Source organism: Mastacembelus armatus, chromosome 17 (assembly GCF_900324485.2).
Source record: "Mastacembelus armatus chromosome 17, fMasArm1.2, whole genome shotgun sequence".
In the NCBI taxonomy this organism is placed as follows: domain Eukaryota; kingdom Metazoa; phylum Chordata; class Actinopteri; order Synbranchiformes; family Mastacembelidae; genus Mastacembelus; species Mastacembelus armatus.
In genome coordinates this window covers 913,681-939,183 of record NC_046649.1, presented here as the reverse complement: position 1 = coordinate 939,183, position 25,503 = coordinate 913,681, and the positions used below count along the sequence as shown (strand labels likewise).

Sequence of the window (25,503 nt, the reverse complement as noted above, 5' to 3'; positions counted from 1 at the left end):
TCATACCTTGGTTAGTATTTTAACAAAAACATGACATTATTAAAGCCCTTAGTTTTAACACATGCAGAGATAAACTTCCTTCATTCTACTTACATTTAAAAGTTAATTCAGGTTCAGCCAAATCAAACGTGTATCCACCATTTTTGTTTTTTCTCAACTTTCGCAAAGAAACTTGGGATATGTTGGGCCGCGAAATGCAGCCTTCCTTTCCCACAGAAGGCCACATTTGTTGGCTGCTTTTGAAGCAGTATTCGAAATGGGACAGCGTGTTGTGACACTGTGACACAGTTGGCCTTCAAATGCAGCCTTCAAAAGGATGCAGCCCCTGAATTGGAACACAGCTAGTAAGTTACACTCAAAGAAATATCACAGACTAAGTTAGACAACCATTCACTAACTGCACCAGTGAAAACATGGGTAATACTGCATTATATATACAGTATCTCACAGAAGTGAGTACACCCCTCAAATTTTTGTAAATAATTTATTATATCTTTTCATGTGACAACACTGAAGAAATGACACTTTGCTACAATGTAAAGTAGTGAGTGTACAGCTTGTATAACAGTATAAATTTGCTGTCCCCTCAAAATAACTGAATACACAGCCATTAACGTCTAAACCGCTGGCAACAAAAGTGAGTACACCCCTAAGTGAAAATGTCCAAATTGGGCCCTAAGTGTCAATATTTTGTGTGACCACCATTATTTTCCAGCACTGCCATAACCCTCTTGGGCATGGAGTTCACCAGAGCTTCACAGGTTGTCACTGGAATCCTCTTCCACTCCTCCATGATGACATCACAGAGCTGGTGGATGTTAGAGACCTTGCACTCCTCCACCTTCCGTTTGAGGATGCCCCACAGATGCTCAATAGGGTTTAGTTCTGGAGACATGCTTGGCCAGTCCATTACCTTTACCCTCAGCTTCTTTAGCAAGGCAGTGGTCATCTTGGAGGTGTGTTTTGGGTCGTTATCATGCTGGAATACTGCCCTGTGGCCCAGTCTCCGAAGGGAGGGCATCACAGTACATGTTGGCATTCATGGTTCCCTCAATGAACTGTAGCTCCCCAGCACCGGCAGCACTCATACAGCCCCAGACCATGACACTCCCACCACCATGCTTGACTGTAGGCAAGACACACTTTTCTTTGTACTCCTCACCTGGTTGCCTCCAGACACGCTTGACACCATCTGAACCAAATAAGTTTTTGTTGGTCTCATCAGACCACAGGACACAGTTCCAGTAATCCATATCCTTAGTCTGCTTGTCTTCAGCAAACTGTTTGCGGGCTTTCTTGTGCATCATCTTTAGAACAGGCTACCTTCTGGGACGACAGCCATGCAGACCAATTTGATGCAGTATGGTCTGAGCACTGACATGCTGACCCCCCACCCCTTGAATCTCTGCAGTAGTGCTGGCAGCACTCATATGTCTGTTTCCTAAAGACAACCTCTGGATATGACGCTGAGCACGTGCACTCAACTTCTTTGGTCGACCATGGTGAGGCCTGTTCTGAGTGAAACCTGTCCTGTTAAACTGCTGTATGGTCTTGGCCACCGTGCTGCAACTCAGTTTCTGGGTCTTGGCAATCTTCTTATAGCCTAGGCCATCTTTATGTAGAGCAACAATTCTTTTTTTCAGATCCTCTGAGAGTTCTTTGCCATGAGGTGCCATCTTGAACTTCCAGTGACCAGTATGAGAGACTGAGAGCAATAACACATCTGCTCCCCATTCACACCTTGTAACACTAACGAGTCACATGACACAGGGGAGGGAAAATGGCTAATTGGGCCCAATTTGGACATTTTCACTTAGGGGTGTACTCACTTTTGTTGCCAGCGGTTTAGACATTAATGGCTGTGTGTTGAGTTATTTTGAGGGGACAGTAAATTTATACTGTTATACAAGCTGTACACTCACTACTTTACATTGTAGCAAAGTGTCATTTCTTCAGTGTTGTCACATGAAAAGATATAATAAATTATTTACAAAAATGTGAGGGGTGTACTCACTTCTGTGAGATACTGTATATATTTTTTGTCTCTGTCAAATAAGGCCATTTATGAACTGGATTCTCATGGGCGAAAACTCAGGAAATTTACCGCACATATCTGTTACCATGATGAGCAGTCACAGAGGAAGTCTAAGCCACGGGTGTGGCCCAAGGGCTCCATAGCGTCCCTTTTATGTCAGTGAGTCTTGTGATTGTCAGTTTCAGCTCCACATACCAAACTTGGTAGGTGTATGGAACTCCCCTGTACAAACATTTTTTGCATATACATTGCTATAATGGGGCGAGATAGTTGGGATTTTGTATTTGGACATAGAGTGGAATTTAACATACTCCTCCTACACTATACATCAGAGATGTGTCAAATTTGGTATACATGAAGCCAAGGTGTTGCAGATGTCAAATTGTGAGTATTTTTTTGATATGTTGTAATATGATGGAATGACGCTACAATGACTTTTTAACATCTCACCAAATAAACAGGAAATGTGTCATAAATTCACAATGCATCTTTTGAAAAGCATCAAACTTCACTGGTTATTGAGAATAATGACTATGATATATATATATGTGCAACATAACAGACTGATATAGCGGCACCGTCTGTTAATAGAAAGAATGGCTTTTTAATCTGTCTTGACTATTCATTTTGATATGATCATCTTGTGGTTGGCACATAACTTCAGCCATACACACCCAACATGGTAAATCCCCAGGACCAACATTTTTTGTATATACATTGCTATAGCCATGCCCAACAGGAAGTGAGATATTTGGGATTTTGTGTGTTTTGACATACACTGGAATTTAACATACTCTTCCTACACCATACATCAGAGATGTGTCAAATTTGGTATACATGATGTCAAGATGTTGCAGATGTCAAATTGTGAGGACTTTTTTTTATATGTTGAACTGGGACAAAATGGCATTACAGTGAATTTACACATCTTGCCAAATAAACAGGGAATGCGTCAAACATTTAAATCCCTTAAACCAGTCAACATGTTGACTTACACATACATAAACAATATCATTCCAACGTATTTGCTATAATCTTATAATACAAGATTATAGCAAATACAATGCAATAGCAGTGACATGACATACCAAATGACATACCATCACACACCAAATTTAGATCACTGAGACTACTGGCAATGAGATAAATGAATCTGGACAAAACAGGGATATTTCACAGGGAAATTTATAAAAGCCAGTTGTAAATATTGCCTTTAAACTTTTAAAATAAGATAAGATAAAATAAGAAACTTTTGTAATTCCCAAGGGGTAATTCAGGCAATTGTATAATATTGATAGTATTGAATAATAATAATAATAATTTGTTATTTTTATTTTTTATATTTTCTTATTATGCTTTCTTAAGGGTCACACATTACTTCAGTTTTTCAATAAAGTCAGGGTGTCTTCATGTGTACTATAGGTTAGATATTTACTGCAACATAGTATTTATTATTACATAAACTATGCTTAAAGTTCACCTTATCTGGACGGACACCAAAGTTTTCTTTTAAAAAAGGCAAGACTGAGTTTTGATCAAAACAGATTCAGAAAAATCTACTCTATAAGATTGCAACAATGGATCAATGAAATATGCTATGTGTAGCATAGATAAAAGTGACTGGTTGCTAAATGAAAGCCCATGTAATCAAATCATGACAGCCAGAGAGTGAAAGAAGTGCAACAAAAATGAACCTGCCACTCAGGTGGTGTTATCCCTGGTCAACCAGTGAATCTAGTGGCACTCTATTGCCACTTTTCCATGGTACACTTTTAGAACTACTCAGCTTTACTCGACTTGACTCGGTTTTGACATTTTAGTATTGCTCGGCTCACTTGGAACTTCAACCGAGCAGGAACTATAAAAGTACCTGCTACCAGGTGCTATCCACTAATGGAAAACTCAAAAAACCGAGTTGAGTCGAGTAGTGTGAGTGGAAAAGCCCCATTTGTGTCTGTACCTTTCTCTCAGGGGGATCCAGAGGTCTCCAGTTGTTGGCTCTGAGCTGGTGTAGTTCATCAAACTTGAGACTTATGTTCTCGATTGACAACTGAAGCATATCCCAAAACCCAGCCAGGTCTGAAGCCACAGGACGAGGGTGAGCGTTGGGGTTCTATGTCATAAGATGTATTATATGTAAATCAAATCTTAGTTCCTTCCAAAAGTATATTACAGAGAAAATGAAAGATTTTAAATACTAACTGCATTGTCTATATTGGATGAGAGTGTTTCAGACTCACCAAGTTCTCCTCACATAGCTCCCTGAACTGTTGAAACTTCTGGGACATGAGAAGCTGAGCACTTCCTACTGCACTCCTCATCTTCCCAAGGACTATGAGTATAGACAGAGTTAGAAAGTCCATCCATCTGTGTCCGTATGGACACTATATTTTTAATTCATAACTACACCATTCATAGGGACCTCACATTTAGACATTTCTGATTGCATGTGTTATGTGTGTTAAAAAAAGTTGAAAAACACAGCTCTGTGTGATTATGTTCTTATCTTAAGACACATGGCATACCAATATGACTACTGATGTTGGATTTGATTGCAATTGAAGTGATAACTTTCATACATACTTGGAATCTTGACATGATGACAGACACACATAGACATACTATCTTCAGGCAGATCATTCTCCTGCTGGTCGAGCTCCATCTGTCGACACCAGCCCTCCATGCGGTCAGTCTCGGCCTGCAGCAGCTTCAGAAACCAGCGACCATCTCTGTGACACACTGACCGCTGCACCACCTGCCATTCAGATATTCACACTGTTACAACATGTAGAGATGTACCTGCACAGGCATGCAGTCTAACATTTCTGGATTTCTGTTTCTTTTACTCTATCCTTAAATCCTTTTCAAGAAACTTAGCAAAGTGCCAGGAAAAGGAAGGAAGATGGCTGACAGTTAAGAAACCTCAAAGTAAACAATTCAAATGTCAAAAAATGTTAATGACAAAGCAAATTAATTGATAATCATAACTATTTTATTATTATTAGTAATAATAATATTACTACCGATGCAGGTTAATCTATATTCTTACACCAAAAACTCAAACTTGGCAGATCCACCATTCTCTGCTTACTGAAGCTGGCTCAGCCGATACGTCTCAAACAGTGCACTACAGCTACCTGGATTCCAGCTGTGCGCTTTGCGTGGTGGTGGAATCTGCGTCTATGTAAACGAAAGTTGGTGTATAGATGTCACAGTATTGAAATACTCATGCAGTCCTCACTTGGAAACCCTGTTCATAAGCTGCAGACCATTTTATTCACCATGGGAGTTCACCTAGTTCATTCTGGCTGGAGTTCATTGTGGTGACGCTGTTTCCTGGCAAGAGAATTCATTTCCTGTTGCAAGCGTGTTGTGCTGTGTGTGCTGTTTAGCTCATCTACGGATTAGCAACAGACTAGCTTTAGTCTAACACTCCTAAAAACTAACTAAACACTCTCAACAAATCAATAACTGCTGCATATTCCTGTATTAGTTAAGTACAGGTTTGATTCCAGCCCTCCTCCCCCCACTTCACACATCTACAGTGCAGCGGATACACCCACCCCCACGCACTCACACCACTCCACACAAACCCCCTGCACCCCCCTCTCCTTAACTTCAGATCAGGTGAGGAGAGAACCGAGGTAGCTAAAGACCAGGAAAGCCGCAGGTCCAGACAGCATCAGCCCCGGACTGCTCAGGATCTGTGCTGACCAGCTCTGTGAGGTGGTCACTTACATTTTCAACCTGAGCCTGAGCCTGAGTCTGGAGATGGTCCCTGTCCTGTGGAAGACCTCCTGTGTAGTTCCGGTTCCTAAGACTACGCACGCTAAGGAGCCAAATCACTACAAACCAGTAGCCTTGACCTCCCAACTCATGAAGACCATGGAGAGGCTCATCCTCAGCCACCTTCGCTCTGTTGTCAGCAATGCGATGGACCCGCCGCAGTTTGCCTACAGGCCGAATATCGAGGTGGATGACGCTGTCATTTACCTGCTGCACCGGGCGCTGACTCACCTGCAGGAACCACTGTGAGGGTCATGTTTTTTGACTTCTCCAGCGCCTTCAATACCATTCGGCCGGCACTTCTCAGAGAGAAGCTGTAAGGGGCAGGAGTGGATGGACGACCCGCTGCACGGACAACTGATTACCTCACCAGCAGGCCACAGTACAAGAGTCTACGCAACTGTGTGTCTGAGGTGGTGGTTGCCAGCATGGGGGCCCCTCAGGGGATGGTGCTCTCACTGTTCCTTTTCACACTGTACACCTCGGACTTCACATACGACACCAGCAGTTGTCATCTCCAGAAGTTCTCCAATGACTCGGCCATTGTTGGCTGTGTGTCTGGGGGGAACGAGCTGGAGTACAGGTCAGTCATCATGGACTTTGTGGACTGGTGTGAGCGCAACCACTTGTGTTACATGTCATAAGTTGTTTTTGTGGTTTGTGTCCTTTTCTTTGTTCTGCCCCTAGGAGCGTGGCTGGTGTCCATGGGTTGGCTGAAGAGGATCCAGGTGGATACTAGTGGTTGGTGATTGTGACATGGTTAAGCCAATCATAGGAAAACACTCCCCTATAAGACAGTCAGGAAGTGGATTCTTTTTTGGGCCTTTTTCCTTGTCTGTAATTGATACAATCCTGCTCTCACGGTTTTGTGAAGTGGAGATCAAGGTAAGATAGGGTACCCTTTACACCAGGGGTATTCAACTAAAATTTAAAGAGGTCCAGTTAGAGAAAATTTCTTGAAGCAAGGGTCCGGAAGATCATAATGTCTAACTAGTGAGTGTGATATATATTTAAGTAGCCTAGTAGTTTTATCAACATCTGCATGTAATCAATACCTGACTGTCAAATCAAATGAATTCAGTACAATTCAAAAACTTTCTGACAATATTTATTGTCATGTAACATACAACTGAACATATATGTATGGCTGTAGATATGTATAATGTTCTCTCATTAACTAAGTTCTCTCTCTTTCTCCGTCTCACTTTACAGTTTCTCTCCCTTTGTTTTCTACATGTATCACTCTCTTTTTCTTTGTACTGTCTTTTCATGCAGTGTTGCCAACTCGTCAGTAAGGAAAGTAGCTATTGGCTGTCCTAAAAGTCGCTGAATGGCGTCATCGCGTAATTTGCATAATGTCCATGGCACATGCTGTAATTGTGATGGACGCTTTTGCCAACTTCAGAAATGGAAAGTAAGAGACAATTGTTATTCTTTATAAGAAATAAGGGACAGAATAAGGGACACTCAAAATATTTGTACTGTGCCATATAATGTAGCATGACGGCCTGCAGTTAATAAGTTCTCGGAACTAAATACATTTGCCTTGCTGTAAATGACTGAGGCTGTTTGAATCAAATGCAGTGATTTATGACGGCTGCAGCTGATTTGCCGTCTTACTGCGGCAAATTGAGAAGTGTAAGAATGGTGCAGTACAGACACATCAGAGTCTCCAAAAGTCTCAAGTAACACCAGAAAAAGTCGCCAGATTTGTCGCTAGTCGCTTTTTTAAAAAAAAGTGTCGCTAGAGGGGTCTGAATACTCGCTAAATATAGCGACAAAGTCGCTAAGTTGGCAACATTGTTTTCATGTGTAACTTGGCTCTAGCGCTGTTTACACTGTAGAGTCGTAATGTTTACCGCCTGGGATGCACAGACTTAATTGGCTGAGTGGTATCACGTGCGATGGCTCAACTCGCATGCAATTGGTCTGTGCGTTTCCACTACTGTAAAGTCTAAAAAAGCTGCGCCGGTGGAAATAGAAGCGCCCCGTCACAATCTTCTGTTTTGGCTGTACGTCCGGGTCCGTATGGGGCGGCTTCTGGGTCCGCACCCGGACCGCGGTCCCCCTGTTAGTGACCTATGCTTTACACTTTGCATACGAGTAGGAAGTTGCTTGTTAGACACACTAGGGTAGAGGGTGAGTGCCTTCTCTGTGTTTTGTATGAACCGCCATTTTGGTAGACAAGGTAGTCAGTTTTTGTTTTAGGATCTCTTTTGTTTTAGTGGTCTAGCCAAGTGACAGTTAGACCTGTGTTTTTTGTTTTGTTACTTTCATTTATTTGGCACCACCCCCATGGTCTCCTACTTCACTCACTAGTGTTTCTTGTTTTGTGGCAAGTCAGAATAAATCTATTCTGTTTTTATAAACATCTCAGCTGTTCTTGGATTCTATCCGGGTTGTTGACACGTATCAGTGGGGCCTCATCCAGGACCCACACATGTGCTATCCTGTACAACATGGCGGTCCCGCCTTGTACACTGTCCACTGTTCACATGTAAATAATCTCAGGTGAACCAGGTAAATATGTGCACGCCCCCGAGAAATGACACAAAATATCAAACTTCATCATAGAATTTACTCACTTTTTCGGCGCGTTTGGATGATGGCGCGTTACGCACGTGAAGCGGCGCTCCTTACATTCCACACAGAGACAAATAGTTTAGCTTGTCCTCAGAGTAAAAACACTGATTTTAACTCAAATGAGGATCGTTTGGCTCCTCATTGTTTTGTATTGTACTGCACTAATCCGTCCCATCTAAATTGACTGAAAGGCTCATTATGCGTGTCTTTGTCTGGTCGTTCAGTGCGTCTTTTGTGTTCTCAGGTAAATCACATGACTATTCATCCTGAGCCACACCCTCTTGCATATGGCCTTTCTGGACAAAAAGTGTCTTAGAAAATTTAAATCAGTGTATTGTTTACTGTGAATGTGTGAACAAGATGACATTCACAGCACTCTGAAGTAAACACTTTAGCCTACAACATGCTGGTCTCCAAAGTCTTGTGAACCAATGTTCTGTTTGTGTTTTATGGTCTTATTTCAGTGAGTAAAAAATTGTAGTTTTTCACTAACCATGCATAACCACTTTTTTCTCAAAAACACAATACTGTATAAACTTGCTGCTCACATATTATTGTAGCCAATTTTGTGCTGATTACAGTGTTATTAGACTTTAGACATTAATATGTTTAAAAAACACTGAAAAAAGTACAAATGTCAGGACATGTCAAAATTTGTCCAGGCCCCAAAAACCCCCTCAGACCCCAGAGGGTTAAACGGGGGATATTGGTACCAGCTGTAAGTGAACCCTCACCTTTAACTGTAGATCCTGGTATCAGTACTCCTCCAGTGGGGGATGGGAAGGTGGCAATGCCAATATAATCTGCCACACCTGTGTGTGATAGGTTTGAAACCGAGGTTGTTCCTGCAACCTTCCCACGATTGGAGCCACCTTCTGTGGATTCAAGTGGGTCCAATTTGGATTCTAAAGTCAGGCTTCGTATTGCTCAACTCCAAATTGAGGCCCAAGAAAAGATAAGGCTCGCAAGGCAGAGAATGATCTCCGGCTTCAAATCCGAAAATATGAAATTGAAGCTGAGAAGGAGGTGAAGTTGAAGGAGTTGGAGGTGGAGGCTATGAGTATTGCTGCCTGCCAAAAAACCCTCTGACTTTTGAAGAAGCAGGCAGGCAAACTCAAGTGCAATTTGACATTACAAAAAATATTGCTCTAGTCCACATGTTTCGTGAGTCACAATTTGACTCATATTTTTGTGTATTTGAGAAGATAGCGACTGCATTACATTGGCCAGCTGAAATGTGGACAATATTGCTACAATGTAAGTTAGTAGGTAAGGCACAGGAGGTTCTCTTTCTCTTGAGAGTATGAAATATGAAATTGTTAAGGAAACAATATTGCGTGCCTATGAGTTGGTACCAGAAGCATACTGACAGAAGTTCTGGGGGTATAAAAAATCCCCTAATCAAACATATGTGGAGTTTTCTCTGGAAAAAAGTACGCTCTTTGATAAGTGGTGTGCTGCTAGTGGGATTGCGAACAAGTTTGAATCCATACGTGAATTGATACTGTTGGAGGAGTTTAAGGATAATGTACCTGATAAATTGGTTATGTACCTCAACGAACAGCAAGTTGATTCTGTTACCAAAGCAGCCACTTTAGCGGATGAATTTGTATTAACCCACAAACAAGTGTTTGCTTCTTCTCATCCTCCTAAGAAAACCCTCTCACCTCAGTTAGGGAAGAGAGAGTTTTCCCAGCGCACAGCTGACAGACCAGGACGACAAAGCGTGGTTAATCCAAAATACTGACCTGACAGGAACTAGCAAGAAAGATCATATTTCTACTATATTAGCTTCTCTTCATTGGCTCCCTGTAAAATCCAGAATAGAATTTAAAATCCTTCTTCTCACACACAAATCCCTTCATGATCAAGCTTCTTCATACCTTAAAGACATCATAATATTATATTATCCCAATAGAGCACTTCGCTCTCAGAGTGCAGGTCTACTTGTGGTTCCCAGAGTTTCCAGAAGTAGAACGAGAGGCAGAACCTTAGGCTATCAAGCTCATCTGTGGAACCAGCTCCCAGGCTGGGTTCAGGAGGCAGACACTCTCTGTACTTTTAAGGTAAGACTTAAAACCTTCCTTTTTGACAAAGCGTATAGGGGCGTATTAGGCCTGGCTTTAGGTAACTCTGAACCATCCCTTAGTTAGCCTATGCTACTGTAGGCCTAGATTGCCTGGGGACGCTCCATCGGTGCACTTAGCTCCCCTACCCTCCGCTAACCTACCCTACCTGTTTTTTCTTTTTTGTAAAATGCCTTGAGATGATTGAATTGTGATTTGGCGCTGTACGAATAAAACTGAATTGAATTGAATTGAGTATTATTGTAGCCCAGTTTGTGCTGATTACAGTGTTATCACACTTTATCAGCCATTGTTTAAATTGTTTAAAATGCCATGTTTAAAAGCAACTGAAAAAAAAAACAAATGTCAGGGTATGTCAAAACTTGTCCAGGGCCCCAAAGACCCAGAGGGTTAATATACAGGTTACATGCAGAGCAAAGTGGTAACCATGTCCCTTATCCCCACCCCTCATTATGGCAGTACAGTATAGTATATCTGGCATAATAAGTGCATTTTTATGAAATTAATGCTGTTTTTGTTTTGTCGTAAATTTGTGATCTGTTATTATATCACAGAATAACGACCTACATACCTCCATTATAGAAGAGCTGTTGAAGTTGACATCAAGTGGGTCGTCTGTTACACTGTCAATCCATGGATCTGGAGGAGGGAGAATGGATGGATCAAAGCCCACAACCTCATAGTCATCAGAGGCACAGGCATGGTAGTGGTTCCCTGAGCCCTGGATGCTGACAGTAGAAGTAGCGGCATCCTGGGAATATTGTCGAGAAATGGCACCAGATGATAGGACTTCCATGTCAGTGTCTGGGGAGTCTAGAGGGGTGTCCAGCAAGTCAGGCATGTCCAGATCTGCCTGGATGTGAAAATTAATAAATCACAACAACTATCTGTATGAATAAATGGTTGTTTGAGTTGTTTGAGTAATACAGTTCTATCTCTATTTGACAACTAAAGGTCCATTTGTTTCAAAATTATATTCAGTCTAATTGGGTTTTATAGAACTTGACTTTTTTTCTATGGATTTCAAGTCTTCATGTCAGTACATTGAATAGGTGAAGAGGGTTGTTTTTCATCACAACCAAGAAATGTATCATCACAAACTGAATGTACCTCAGGGTTCTGTTCAAGGAACAACTATTCCATGCTGTGCTGAAAATATTGTGCCTGTACAGAGAAATGATCACACTGATAGTAGTGGTTTGGTGAATGCCTGGATGTAATGTTTGACCCTGCCCTTGATTTGCATGTTAGGGAGAATTAATTATGTATTATATAAGTGTTATGCACATAGGCCATCATAATGTTCTGAAAGGTGTGACTGACAACTGATTACGGATTCATATAAAAATATAAACAGTGGCAGACAATTATGGTGCATGTTTCCAGTTTTTTAAATTTAAAAGTACATAGTTGAAATGTTTTACAATGCTTCATTTTACAATGTTAATAAATCCTTTAAAAGAAAAATCATCTGCCTGGATCTGCAGGATCAATCTAACTACCTTTTGCTCGAGCTAACCCAATGACCTTTTGTCCACAGAATTTAATACAACTCAATTTTGACATAGTTTGTGTCACAATTACAAAACAACAGTGGAGGCATACCTGTACAGCTGCTGTTACACTGTTGGACCGCTGGAACCGCCTATACCTGACCACCAGAGGGAAACAAACATTAAAGAATAGACACCATTTCTTTCATCTTTGGCCCTTGTAGACAATTTCAAGACAATTTCATTCAAATATTCATTTGTTACATACTCACATGAGTTTTTATGATTGTTTCCACTGATCTTTATAACCACTGATATCACTACCACTGTGTTGTTTCACTTTTAGAATCATCAACTTGTTTATGGCAGCTGTGTTGTTGTGGAGATTAATTTTTGGTAATCCTTTTCCCAAGGCAAAGTTGAGCTACATGAGGGGGTCTGACTAAGAGCAATTCAGACACAAACCAAAATTAATTGGCTAGAGCACCTCAACCATAATGGGGAAACCATTCAAAAAAGCAACAGAATGTATGGTGGCCAGGCCTTGACCCATGGGCGCCATTGTCTGGGTGAGATTTGTCTTGCAGTCGAGAAGAATTGGTACACTGTAAATATTGTCTTGGCTTACAATATAGTTAATATAGTGTGTAGGTGTTACGGTTCTGCCAGGTTTTCCACCTGGCAATCACCTCAATTCATCTCACCTGTGCCCAAGTCCCTCACCTGCACCTCATCTGAACTCTCCCTCTGGTATATATACATTTCCCACACTCCAGTCTCGGTCCGATCTCGTAGCGAAGACACAGACCTTGACTCCCAAAGAACTCCTAAGTTTACCTGTGCCTGTTTCTGCTCTTGATTCCTGTTCTTACTCCGCAATAAACAACCTTGGTTATGTTCCTTACCCCTATGTCTGCCTGTGAGCGTTACAGAAGATCGGACCATAACTGTACGATAGGCATGGGATCGCTTGACGCCGCTTCCGGATTCGCAAACTCCGCGAGGGACGATGACCGTATTTCCCGGACACTGCCAATCCTGTCGGACGTGCTCCGGCGGACCCGATGCTACCAGGAAATCTTCGGCTGTATTACAGCATTTACCCAGATCCTTTTGGACCCCATCGGTGGCCTGTCTCGGATGGGGTCCGATCGGCTGATCAGCCACCTCCATTAGATCAGGTCGGTTTTCGAATACTGTCTGGATCTGTTTCTCCCCATCGATGAGGCTTGGGAAATGTGTGACTCCGCCGCCTTATTCCAACGGCCGGTTCCCTTACCATCCTCGTCCCTGCCCAACTCGCACTTTCCTACACCACCACCACAGTTTCTCTCACCTCTGCAGACTCCCACGCCATCTGACTCTTCTACGTCACCGCCACATAGCCTGCCGTCTCAACGACGGCGTCGCTGTCGAGAGGGACCAGCCCAGGATCATCCCAAGCTGCCGGATTCTCCTGAGCCTCCGGATCTTCCCCCGGCCTTCTATCCATCTCTGCCTCCAGGAGTCCCTCGTCAGTCCCCACTGATGTCTCTCCCAGCACCACCAGAGGCACCTGAGAGCCCGCTTCACCTGCTGTGGTCGTATCGCTTTCCTCTGTCCTGTCAACAGCGGTGTCCCCTACCGTCCCTGCGGCGGTTTCCTCGGCCGTTTCGGCAGCAGCAACCACGGTCCACAGCTCCCTCGGCGTCACCGCAATCTCCCTCGGCTCCTCCGCCGTCTCTCCTGACTCCACCACCGTCTCACCCTGCTCCACAGTTCCCTGGAGTTGCACAGCCGCTGTCCCCGGCGGAGGCACGCTCCATCTGGCAGGAGTTGAAGGCTCAGTCCTTGGCACCCTGGGACTAGCTTCCACGTCTTGCTGCCTAACCACCTGAGTCTTGTCCCCAGGTGACTCCATGCCGACGTCGCCATAAAACTAAAGGGCAGCAGCCAGAGCCTCCTCAGCAACCAGAGCCAGAGTCTCTCCAGCAGTCCGCACCAGAGTTTCTCCAGCAGTCCGCGCCAGAGTTTCTCCAGCAGCCAGAGCCAGAGCCCGAGTTTCTCCAGCAGCCAGAGCCAGAGTCCGAGTTTCTCCAGCAGCCAGAGCCAGAGTCCGAGTTTCTCCAGCAGCCAGAGCCAGAGTCCGAGTTTCTCCAGCAGCCAGAGCCAGAGCCCGAGTTTCTCCAGCAGTCCGCGCCAGAGCCAGAGCCCGAGTTTCTCCAGCAGCCAGAGCCTGAGTTTCTCCAGCAGCCAGTGCCAGAGCCCGAGTTTCTCCAGCAGCCAGAGTTTCCAGCGTCCCCTGAGTTTCCTGCGTCCCCTGGGTCTCCAGCGTCCCCTGAGTTTCCTGCGTCCCCTGGGTCTCTAGCGTCCCCTGAGTTTCCAGCGTCCTCTGGGGTTCCAGCATCCCCTGAGTTTCCTGCATCCCCTTGGTCTTCAGCGTCCCCTGGGTCTCCGGCGTCCCCTGGGTCTCCAGCGTCCCCTGAGCCCCCGGAACCGCCACCTCCGCAGCTGCAACCGCCGCTGCCGCGGTCCCCGGAACTGCCACTATATTATATTATATATATTATATAATATAAAATATATTGGGTTTAATTTAAGTGTAATTTAGTAAAACTATTGTAATATACAAAATATTCTAAATTTAAATTAAATGAAAAACAAGTTTCATTAAACATATATGGAATATGGCCTTTCCACAAAAGACCAAAAATGAGATATGCATCGTTTATAACCTGCATATGACATTCTTCATTCTTTAAAGCAAAAGAGCAACTCCAAAGTATTTAAAAGAAAAACTGTATTTAGCAGTAATGCCATTGCATCAAAGATGAAACTGACCCATATATCTTTCTCTTCTCTCTCTCTTCTCTCCCAGCTGTTGCCATTTCATTATAAGTCAGACAGAAACCCAGTGTAGGCTATGATGATGTCGTGTACTCGCGTATCCCGTGTCACTAGGTGGATCAGTTACTTTTCAAATGTGCATGTGTCTAAGATTAATTCTGATTGGATCTTTTCTAAAAACGTCCCTCACTCACATTTTCATCTCGTTTTTATTAGTTAACGAAAATGTCAATATATTTTTATTTAGTTTTCATCTCGTTTTCCTCAGTGGAAACTTGACAAAAATTCTAACGAAAATACTTCATCAACGAAATTAACACTGATGCCCACTTATTCCTAACCAGGGTCACAGGAATCTGCTAGAGCCTATCCCATCCCTATTCATTAAATAAGTTTTTGGTTGATCTGTATAGGTAGGGTCTGAAATATGTACAACAGCCTGGGTAGGACATAATTTTATGTTATGGGGTGAGAGGGAGGACCTGAATGCAGACAGAATGGAGAACAGGGAAACAAAGGATAGGCGTTAAAACCTCTTTTATTCCCCAGCGTGCACAACCAGGGGCAGTCGATCAGACTCAGCATTACAGTCACATACTCTGGGCAAAACAGGTGAGGAAACGAGTAGGGGAAAAAAAAAACTACATACAAATGTAACCTGGAAGTCACAGTCATAGAAGGGATCCAGTGACACGTTCTGTTGAGGTAGCCCACAGTGCAATCCAGCGTCAAGTAATTCAGAATGCCAGTGTTTATACCTCTGCCTGATTTCTCATGTGTATCAGGTGCGGCCGATTATCCAATTGTCCAGGGAGGCCACTCCCACACGCACACAGAGAGGGGGAGAGGGGAAGAGAGGAGAACACAGGCAAACCTAAAACTGATGATCCCAGGTGATACAAAAATTAATGCCCACATCAAAAGTCCACCCCCAGGCCGTCCCGAGCCTGGATCATAACAGTACACCTCCTAAAGGGCCGGATACTATAAAAGACTGTAAAAGTCCACCTTAAACACCACCAGTGCAGATGGAGTGGAGCTCTGGAGGAGGGTGTCCAAGGGGCGGGCGAGCAGGGCGAAGCAGTTCCGGAGGACGGCTCCTGAGGCCGAGTCGAATTCAAAGCAACTCCGAAGGGCAGCCCCTCAGGCTCATTTCCCCCAGGGACTTTAGGATATAATGTATTATAAAACACCTCAAAGGCAGGATCATAGATTTCATATAGTTTATTCTTCATCAATTTTGTTTTGGGATTGTTTTTGGAACTTAATTTTAGTGATCGTATTTTGAGCTATTCTCTTTTTCAGTCTCCATGGCAATATTTTCATGGGCTTGGAACCACTTTCATAGTATCTTTGTTTTAGAAACATTAGTTTTGTCTTAATTTCCAGAGTGGTCAGATCATTCATTTCATTTCTTATTTCTTGGGATGAGATCTCCTTATTATCATTAAATTCAATAAATTTTTTATTTCTTTTTAAATTTGTTCCTTGAAATGGTTGTCATTAAGTAAAGTTGAATTTAATTTCCATGTAGTGATTTTTGGGTGCACATTTAAATGTCAGAATTGTATCTTTGTCTATCATGTTATAAAATAGTTTATTCTTGTATATAGATAGTGTGGAGGTGAGTAGTAAGTATAATAAATTCTCTTAGGGAAGAAATCTCTCAATATATCAATCAGACCATCCTCTTCATAAAATGCTTGAACTTTTTTATGCAAAGATTTGATTCAGGTGTTTTCTTATTGGAACTATCAAGATCTGGTTGTAAATGAATGTTTAAATGTCCTCCACAAAAACCTTTTGTTTCTGTTATCATTATATTAATCATTTTCTGGAAGAAGTTTATATCACTTCCTTGAGGTGCATATATATTCATTTAAGTGACTAACTCCTCAATCTGGGGACTTTGTGGATTGATTAATAAACAGTGTGAAACAATACAGTAATACTGACAGAATATAGTGATGTTCCACATCAAATCAATGGCCTAAAAGACTATATAAACCTTCTTTACAAGCTCCAAACACAACAAAAATGACAAAAAAAATGAATTATTAAATATTAAAGTCCAGACACCATCACTGTGTCAACCCACTTAATCCCACAATTCTACTGCTACTGTACTTTATACAATACGCACAATATGCACCTCAAATGAAAGCGGAGACTCCACAGATTCTGAAGTAAAAACACAGTATGACAAAGCATTCGAAAGATAGTGTCATGATTCCCCTTTGGGACTTCCTGCCGGGGGACCCTTATTTTCTAGAGACTTCCTATTCCCTTACACTGGTCCCCGGCAGCTTCACTCTAGTTATTGAGTTCATTGGTTTCACCTGTGTCTCATCTCCTTTTCCGTTCTCCCTACATATACCTCCCTCTTTCCTTTGTTCTCTGCTGAAGCATTAGTTAGTTGTCTGTTTCATAAGCCCATAATGATGACCGTCTCATCCAGTCTTTCCTGAGTTCACTGTCTCATTCAGTTTTTCTGTTTTTTTCCCCATCTCATCCGGTGGATTTTAGTTTTCCTGTTGCCTCTCTGTTTTTTGTGTTTTGTGTTTTTCCCTCTCCTGGTGATCCCAGGAGAGTAATGAAGTTCCCATCTTTGTGTCCTGCATTTGGGTCCTACCGCCTCTCCTTCCAACCAGATAGAAGCCAAAACACAGCAACAGCAGAAATCTTCCCTGGTTGTATAAGAAATAGCAAAAAACAAACTCACTTAGTCAACTTCCTGACTGACCAAGACTATAGAATAACTGTAAACAAATAGATAACACAATTGTGATTCCAAGGTCATCCTCTCTGTGGGCTGAGGGCCCCTATGGGAGCTCTCTATTGCCTGTGTCCATTACTGTGAAACTTTCCTGTTTGTCTCTCTTATGTATATATTCTCATTTAAGTAGGAATGAGGAGGTGATAGTGTTGTAAATCAGTCCCTGTTCATCTTACTCCAAATTTAGATGTTATTCTTAATATATCTGATTAATCCAGGAATCTCATGCCTCTTATGTAGTGGGAGAGGCATGTCTCCTAATGGTCTGGAGCTTTTCTCTGATGGATTTTTCATGATTCATAATTTCCTGTCCCTTGCTGCTGTTGCACTCCCACCACCTTCCAGGCAGATCAGAATAGCTCTACCGCAATGCTCTCCATCGGTGCTATCACGGTGACTGTTCATGTCTCTGCAGTTTGGTACAGCCTGGTCCCATTCTCATAAACACCTTGCAATTTCGCAGGAAACAGAGTGTGGAATCTCTTCTCTCTTACCTGAACTAAGGGTCAGGTGCTATCACGGTGACTGTTCATGTCTCTGCAGTTTGGTACAGCCTGGTCCCATTCTCATAGACAACTTGCAATTTCGCAGGAAACAGAGTGTGGAATCTCTTCTCTCTTACCTGAACTAAGGGTCAGGATTTATAGTGAGATGAGGAACTGTGTGGTACTTTGTCTGATGGAAATCTGCCGAATAACAACATGCTGGACTTGGCCTTCCAGGTGAAGTCCTAGAACTCTACCGGGCGGACCGAAACCATCTGTCAGGCAAAACTCTCAGGGGCGGACTATGTACGTACATAAACAAAGGTTGGTGTACTAACTGCATACTGGTGAATAGCCACTGCTTAGAGGCAGCAGAACATATGACAATCAAATGTTGGCCACACTGCCTCGTGAGATCATGGCAGTGTTTGTCATTGTTGTTTACATCCCACCAGATGCTAATGCTAGCGACGTGCTAATGGAGTTGCACAACTTTAGCTCACTTCAAAACAAGCAGCCGGAGGCCTTTTACATGGTTGTAGGAGACTTTAACCACATTAATTTGACAGACATTGTGCCTAGGTCAGTTTACCAACAAGAGGGAAAAAACATGCTAGACCGTGTTTACATAAACAGACACGGTACGTACAGAGCTATCCCCCGCCCCCACCTCTGCCTCTCTCACATCTCCATAATATTGTCTCCTGCCTACCGTCCCCCGAAACAGGGCAAACTGTAACAGAGAACCACCACCGTGTGGTCAAGTGACCTACCACTGTTTTGCGTGACCATCTACCCAAACCAAAAACCTTGGTTGAATGCAGAGGTCAAATCTCTGCTAAAAGACATGGATGCTGCATTTAGGACAGATGATTCAACAGCTTTCAAAGCGACAAGGAGACAGCTGACTGTAGGCATCAAGAGGGCCAAGAACACATACAGTGGGTACGGAAAGTATTCAGACCCCTTTAAATTTTTCAATTTTTGAGTCTCTGCAGCTATTTGCCAAAATCAAAAAAGTTCATTTTATTTCTCATTAATGTACACTCAGCACCCCATCTTGACAGAAAAAAACAGAAATGTAGAAATTTTTGCAAATTTATTAAAAAAGAAAAACTGAAATATCACATGGTCATAAGTATTCAGACCCTTTGCAGTGACACTCATATTTAACTCACATGCTGTCCATTTCTTCTGATCCTCCTTGAGATGGTTCTGCTCCTTCACTGGAGTCCAGCTGTGTTTAATTAAACTGATTGGACTTGATTAGGAAAGGCACACACCTGTCTATATAAGACCTTACAGCTCACAGTGCATGCCAGAGCAAATGAGAATCATGAGGTTCAAATGGAAAAAGTTTGGGATGACCAGAACTCTTCCTAGACCTGGCCGTCCAGCCAAACAGCAATTGTGGGAGAAGAGCCTTGGTGAGAGAGGTAAAGAAGAACACAAACATCACTGTGGCTGAGCTCCAGAGATGCAGTAGGGAGATGGGAGAAAGTTCCACAAAGTCAACTATCACTGCAGCCCTCCACCAGTCGGGGCTTTATGGCAGAGTGGCTGACGGAAGCCTCTCTTCAGTGCAAGACACATGAAAGCCAGCATAGAGGTGGCCAAAAAACACATGAAGGACTCCGAGACTATGAGAAATAAGATTCTCTTGTCTGATGAGACCAAGATTGAACTTTTTGGCTTTAATTGTAAGCGGTATGTGTGGAGAAAACCAGGCACTGCTCATCGCCTGCCCAATACAATCCCTACAGTGAAACATGGTGGTGGGAGCATCATGTTGTGGGGGTGTTTTTCAGCTGCAGGGACAGGACGACTGGTTGCACTTCAAGGAAAGATGAATGTGGCCAAGTACAGAGATATCTTGGAAGAAAACCTCTTCCAGAGTGCTCAGGACCTCAGACTGGGCCGAAGGTTCACCTTTCAACAGGACAATGACCCTAAGCACACAGCTAAAATAACAAAGGAGTAGCTTCGGAACAACTCTGTGACCGTTCTTGACTGGCCCAGCCAGAGCCCTGACCTAAACCCAATTGAGCATCTCTGGAGAGACCTGAAAATGGCTGTCCACCAACGTTCACCATCCAACCTGACAGAACTGGAGAGGATCTGCAAGAAAGAATGGCAGAGGATCCCCAAATCCAGGTGTGAGACACACTTGTTGCATCATTCCCAAGAAGACTCATGGCTGTACTAGTTCAAAAGGGTGCTTCTACTCAATACTGAGCACAGGGTCTGAATACTTATAACCATGTGATATTTCAGTTTTTCTTTTTTAATAAATTTGCAAAAATTTCTACATTTCTGTTTTTTTCTGTCAAGATGGGGTGCTGAGTGTACATTAATGAGAAATAAAATGAACTTTTTTGATTTTGGCAAATGGCTGCAATGACACAAAGAGTGAAAAATTTAAAGGGGTCTGAATACTTTCCGTACCCACTGTATGCTCAGAGAATTCAGGGGTATTTGCCCCTCAGCGTGACCATGGCAGAGGTGAGGAGATCCTGCCCGCAAAGCTGCCGGTCCTGACAACATTCCTAGGTGGGTACTGAAGGACTGTGCTTCTCAGCTGTCAGGGGTGTTAATGAACATCTACAACACATCCCTCTCCAAGGCAGTTGTTCCATTCGGTATGAAAACTTCAACCATCATACCAATCGCCAAAAGCTCCACTGTGACAGGCCTGAATGATTATCGGCCTATGGCCCTCACCCTGATAGTCACCAAGTGCCTTAAAGGGTTAATTATGGCACATGACCATCCACACACCCCTCACCCAGAGTTTTTCTGAAGAAGAAAGACTTACGTGCGCCCACTCTTCATAGACGTCACATCCACATTTAACACAATCATCCCACACACCCTGGTGAGGAAACTTAACACACTTGGGCTGAGTACCGCTCCTTTGCACCTGGGTGCTGGACTTTTCAACCAACAGACCACAGACTGTCAGAATCTGCAACATCTCCTCCTCCCCCATCACCCTCAGCACTGGCTCTCCCCAGGTTCTGTGTGCTAAGCCCCTCCTGTTCATCTTGCTGACGTATGACTGCTCGGCAAAAACTCCGAGCTGTTATATAGTAAAGTTTGACACAGCAATTGTGGGATGCATCAGCAACAACGATGAGTCTGAATACAGGAAAGAAGTAGAACATCTGAAGGGTTGGTGTAGAAAAAACAATCTTCACATTAATGTGAAAAAGACCAAGGAAATGACAGTGGACGTCAGGAGGGGCAGACATCACCCCCCTCGTCTACACATCGGAGGAGCAGCTGTGGAAATGGTTTCCAGTTTCAGGTATCTGGGCATTCACCTCAGTAAAGACCTCACCTGGAGAAACAACACCTCCTGCTTGGTAAGAAAGGCTCACCAGCACCTATACTTCCTCAGGAGACTGAAGAAGGTTGGATTGACACGGCAGCTGCTCTGATGCAGAGAGGAAGGCTCTGCACAGAGTGGTGAAAACTGCACAGAGGATTGTTGGGAGCAGAGGAAGAGGCTGTGGAGCATTCACAGCAGGACTACCAGACTGAAAAACTGTTTTCAGAGACTGATTAACACTGGTGGTGTGCTGTAGGCTGCTTCTAAACTGCACCTTTTGTACATAACTAAATGTTTACATGAGCCTTGCACTGTTTACACAAACCTGTTTACATGAGCCATATTAGCACAATACGGAAGCTATTGTCTAATGCAACCACAGGGGGGCGCAATACAGTGTCTTCATGTGCCGGTCCCAAGTCTGGGTAAATGCAGAGGGTTGTGTCCAGGAAGGGCATCCCATGTAAAATTTAAGCTAAATCAAACATGCGCATACCGGATCGGTCGCGGCCTGGGTTAACAAGAGCCGCCACTGGTGCTGTTGACCTATGGGGTGCCAGTGGAAATTGGACTACCGTTGGTCGAAGAAGGAGAGGAGGAAGGCATGTTCGTAGGCAAAGAGAGAAGAGGAAGGGGAGGAGTGTAGGACTTAGAGTGGGGACTTTGAATGTAGGAACTTTGTCAGGGAAAACTAGAGGTAGAGAGTTGGCTGATATGATGGAGATAAGAAAGGTGGATATCTTGTGTGTTCAGGAGACCAGGTGGAAAGGTAGCAAGGCTTATAGATTAGAAGCATGGTTCAAGCTGTTTCATCATGGTGTGGATGGAAAGAAGAATGCAGTAGGAGTTATCCTGAAGGAGGATTTTGCTAGGAATGTTCTGGAGGTGAAGCGAGTGTCAGATAGGGTGATGAGTCTGAAGCTGGAAGTTGTGATGTTGAATGTTGTCAATGGTTATGCCCCACAGGTAGGATGTGAGTTAGAAGAGCAGGAGAAATTCTGGACGGAGATGGATGAGGTTATCCAGGGTATCCCTAGTGGTGAGAGAGTGGTGATTGGGGCAGACTTCAACGGACATGTTGGTGAGGGAAGCAGACGTGACAAGGAAGTGATGGGTAAGTTTGGTATGCAGGACAGGAATGCAGAAGGACAGATGGTGGTAGACTTCGCAAAAGGATGGAAATGCTTTAGTGAACACATTTTTTCAGAAAAGGGAGGAGCATAGGGTGACATATAAGAGTGGAGGCAGGAGCACACAAGTTGATTACATCTTGTGCAGACGTTCCAACCTGAAAGAGATCAGTGACTGCAAAGTAGTGGCTGGGGAGAGTGTAGCCAGAGAGCATAGGATGGTGGTGTGTAGGATGACTCTGGTGGTGAGGAAGATGAAGAGGACAAGGGCAGAGCAGAGGACCAAGTGGTGGAAGTTGAAAAAGGAAGAGTGTTGTGTGGCTTTCAGGAGGAGCTGAAACAAGCTCTGGGAGGTCAGGAGGTTCTTCCAGATGACTGGACAGCAACAGCTAAAGTGATCAGGGAAACAGGTAGGAGGGTACTTGGTGTGTCATCTGGAAAGAGGAAAGCAGATAAGGAAACTTGGTGGTGGAATGAGGAAGTTCAGGAGTGTGTTAAGAGGAAAAGGTTAGCTAAGAAGAAGTGGGACACTGAGAGGACAGAAGAGAGCAGACAGGAGTACAGGGAGATGCAGCATAAAGTGAGGTGGCAAAGGCCAAACAAAGGGCATATTGGCACTGGTGCCAATCTTTAAGAACAAGGGAGACGTGCAGAGTTGTGGAAACTACAGAGGAATAAAGCTGATGAGTCACACAATGAAGTTATGGGAAAGAGTAGTGGAGGCTAGGCTGAGGTCAGAAGTGAGCATTTGTGAGCAGCAGTATGGTTTCATGCCAAGAAAGAGCACCACAGATGCAATATTTGCTTTGAGAATGCTGATGGAGAAGTACAGTGAAGGCCAGAAGGAGCTGCATTGTGTCTTTGTAGATTTGGAAAAAGCGTATGACAGGGTGCCGAGAGAAGAGCTGTGATTTTGTATGAGGAAGTCTGGAGTGTCAGAGAAGTATGTTCAAGTGGTGCAGGACATGTATGAGAGCTGTAAGACAGTGGTGAGGTGTGCTGTAGGGGTAACAGAGGAGTTCAAGGTGGAGGTGGGACTGCACTAAGGATCAGCTTTGAGCCCCTTCTTGTTTGCTGTGGTGATGGACAGGCTGACAGATGAGGTTAAACAGGAATCTCCGTGGACCATGATGTTTGCAGATGACATTGTCATCCTTAGTGAGAGCAGGGAGCAGGTGGAGGAAAATCTAGAGAGGTGGAGGTTTGCTCTGGAAAGGAGAGGAATGAAGCTGAGGCACAGTAAAACAGAGTACATGTGTGTAAATAAGAGGGAATCAAGTAGAACGGTGAGGTTATAAGGAGTAGAGGTGAAGAAAGTGGAGAATTTTAAGTACCTAGGGTCAACAGTCCACAGCAACGGAGAGTATGGAAAAGAAGTCAAGAGACGTGGGCAAGCAGGTTGGAACGGGTGGAGGAAAGTGTCAGGTGTGATGTGGGACAAAAGAGTGTCAGCAAGAATGAAAGGAAAGGTGTACAAGACAGTGGTGAGACCAGCAATGTTGTATGGTTTAGAGACAGTGGAACTGAGAAAAAGACAGGAGGCAGAGCTGGAGGTAGCAGAGCTGAAGTTGAAGTTCTCAGTGGGAGTGACGAGGATGGATAAGATCAGGAATGAGGACATCAGAGGGACAGCTCATGTTAGATGTTTTGGAGAAAAAGCCAGGGAAGCCAGATTGAGATGGTTTGGACATGTTCAGAGGAGGGACAGTGAATACATTGGTAAAAGGATGCTGAGGTTAGAGCTGCCAGGAAGAAGGCCTAGAGGAAGACCAAAGAGGAGGTTCTTGGATGTAGTGAAGGAGGACATGAGGATAGTTGGTGTGGATGTGAAGGATATAGAGGATAGGGTAAAATGGAGGCAGATGATTCACTGTGGCGATCCCTGAAGGGAGCAGACGAAAGGAGAAGAAGAAGAAGGAAGCTATTGTCTGTTCTATCTTATGCTCAGTACCACCGGTGCAATATTTGTCCTAGATTTGTCTAATCTTGTATATAGTAGTTTATCTTCATTTATTATTTATATCTTACCTTTTATTTTAAATCTTCGTATTTTGTGTTACTTTTTTTATTTTTATTGCAGATGCTTTTTACTGGGACCTCAGCAACCAATTTTGTTCTATTCTTGTATGCAAGAATAGACCCCATCCCGACTAGACTGCTTAAAGACACCCTGCCATTAATCAACTCATCTTTATTGGACTTGGTAAATTTATCTCTAGTATCAGGCTACGTACCACAGGCCTTTAAGACTGCAGTAATCAAACCTTTACTCAAAAAGCCTAGTCTTGATCCAGGAGTCTTGGCTAATTATAGACCAATATCCAACCTGCCATTTATTTCTAAAATCCTAGAAAAAGCTGTTGCTAAGGAGCTATCAGACCACTTACACAGGAATGAACTATTTGAAGATTTTCAATCAGGATTTAGAGCACATCATAGTACAGAAACAGCACTGTTGAAAGTTACCAACGATCTTCTCTTAGCCTCAGATAATGGACTTGTTTCAATACTTGTCCTCCTAGACCTTAGTGCAGCATTCGACACCATTGACCACAACATCTTATTACAGAGACTGGAGCATGTGATTGGTATCAGAGGAACAGCGTTAAAGTGGTTCCAATCCTATTTATCGGACAGATTCCAGTTTGTTCATGTCCATGATGAACCTTCCACACGAACAAAAGTTAGTTATGGAGTTCCACAAGGCTCCGTGCTAGGACCGATTCTGTTCACCCTGTACATGCTTCCTTTAGGATATGTCATTAGGAAGCACTCTATTAATTACCACTGCTATGCAGATGACACTCAGTTATATCTATCTATTAAACCTGTTAACACAAACCAGTTAACCAGACTTCAAGCCTGTCTAACTGACATAAAGGCCTGGATGACCAGTAACGTTTTACTTTTAAACTCGGAGAAAACAGAAGTCATTATATTTGGGCCTAAAAATCTCAGAAATAATTTTCTC

The 25,503-nt window shown here is 43.4% G+C and overlaps 1 protein-coding gene across 1 annotated transcript in view; it reads right to left on the bottom strand.

The window, feature by feature from the left end:
• The window catches only part of LOC113134095 (disks large-associated protein 1-like), an 87,947-nt gene that overhangs the window by 4,286 nt on the left and 58,158 nt on the right, over positions 1–25,503 (bottom strand). The window contains exons 11-15 of the mRNA XM_026313325.1: positions 12,097–12,142; positions 11,093–11,344; positions 4,658–4,790; positions 4,276–4,367; positions 3,996–4,148 (exon numbers count right to left, since the gene is read on the bottom strand). Of these exons, the coding sequence (XP_026169110.1) occupies positions 3,996–4,148; positions 4,276–4,367; positions 4,658–4,790; positions 11,093–11,344; positions 12,097–12,142 (676 nt within the window). The remainder of the gene's footprint in view (positions 1–3,995; positions 4,149–4,275; positions 4,368–4,657; positions 4,791–11,092; positions 11,345–12,096; positions 12,143–25,503) is intronic.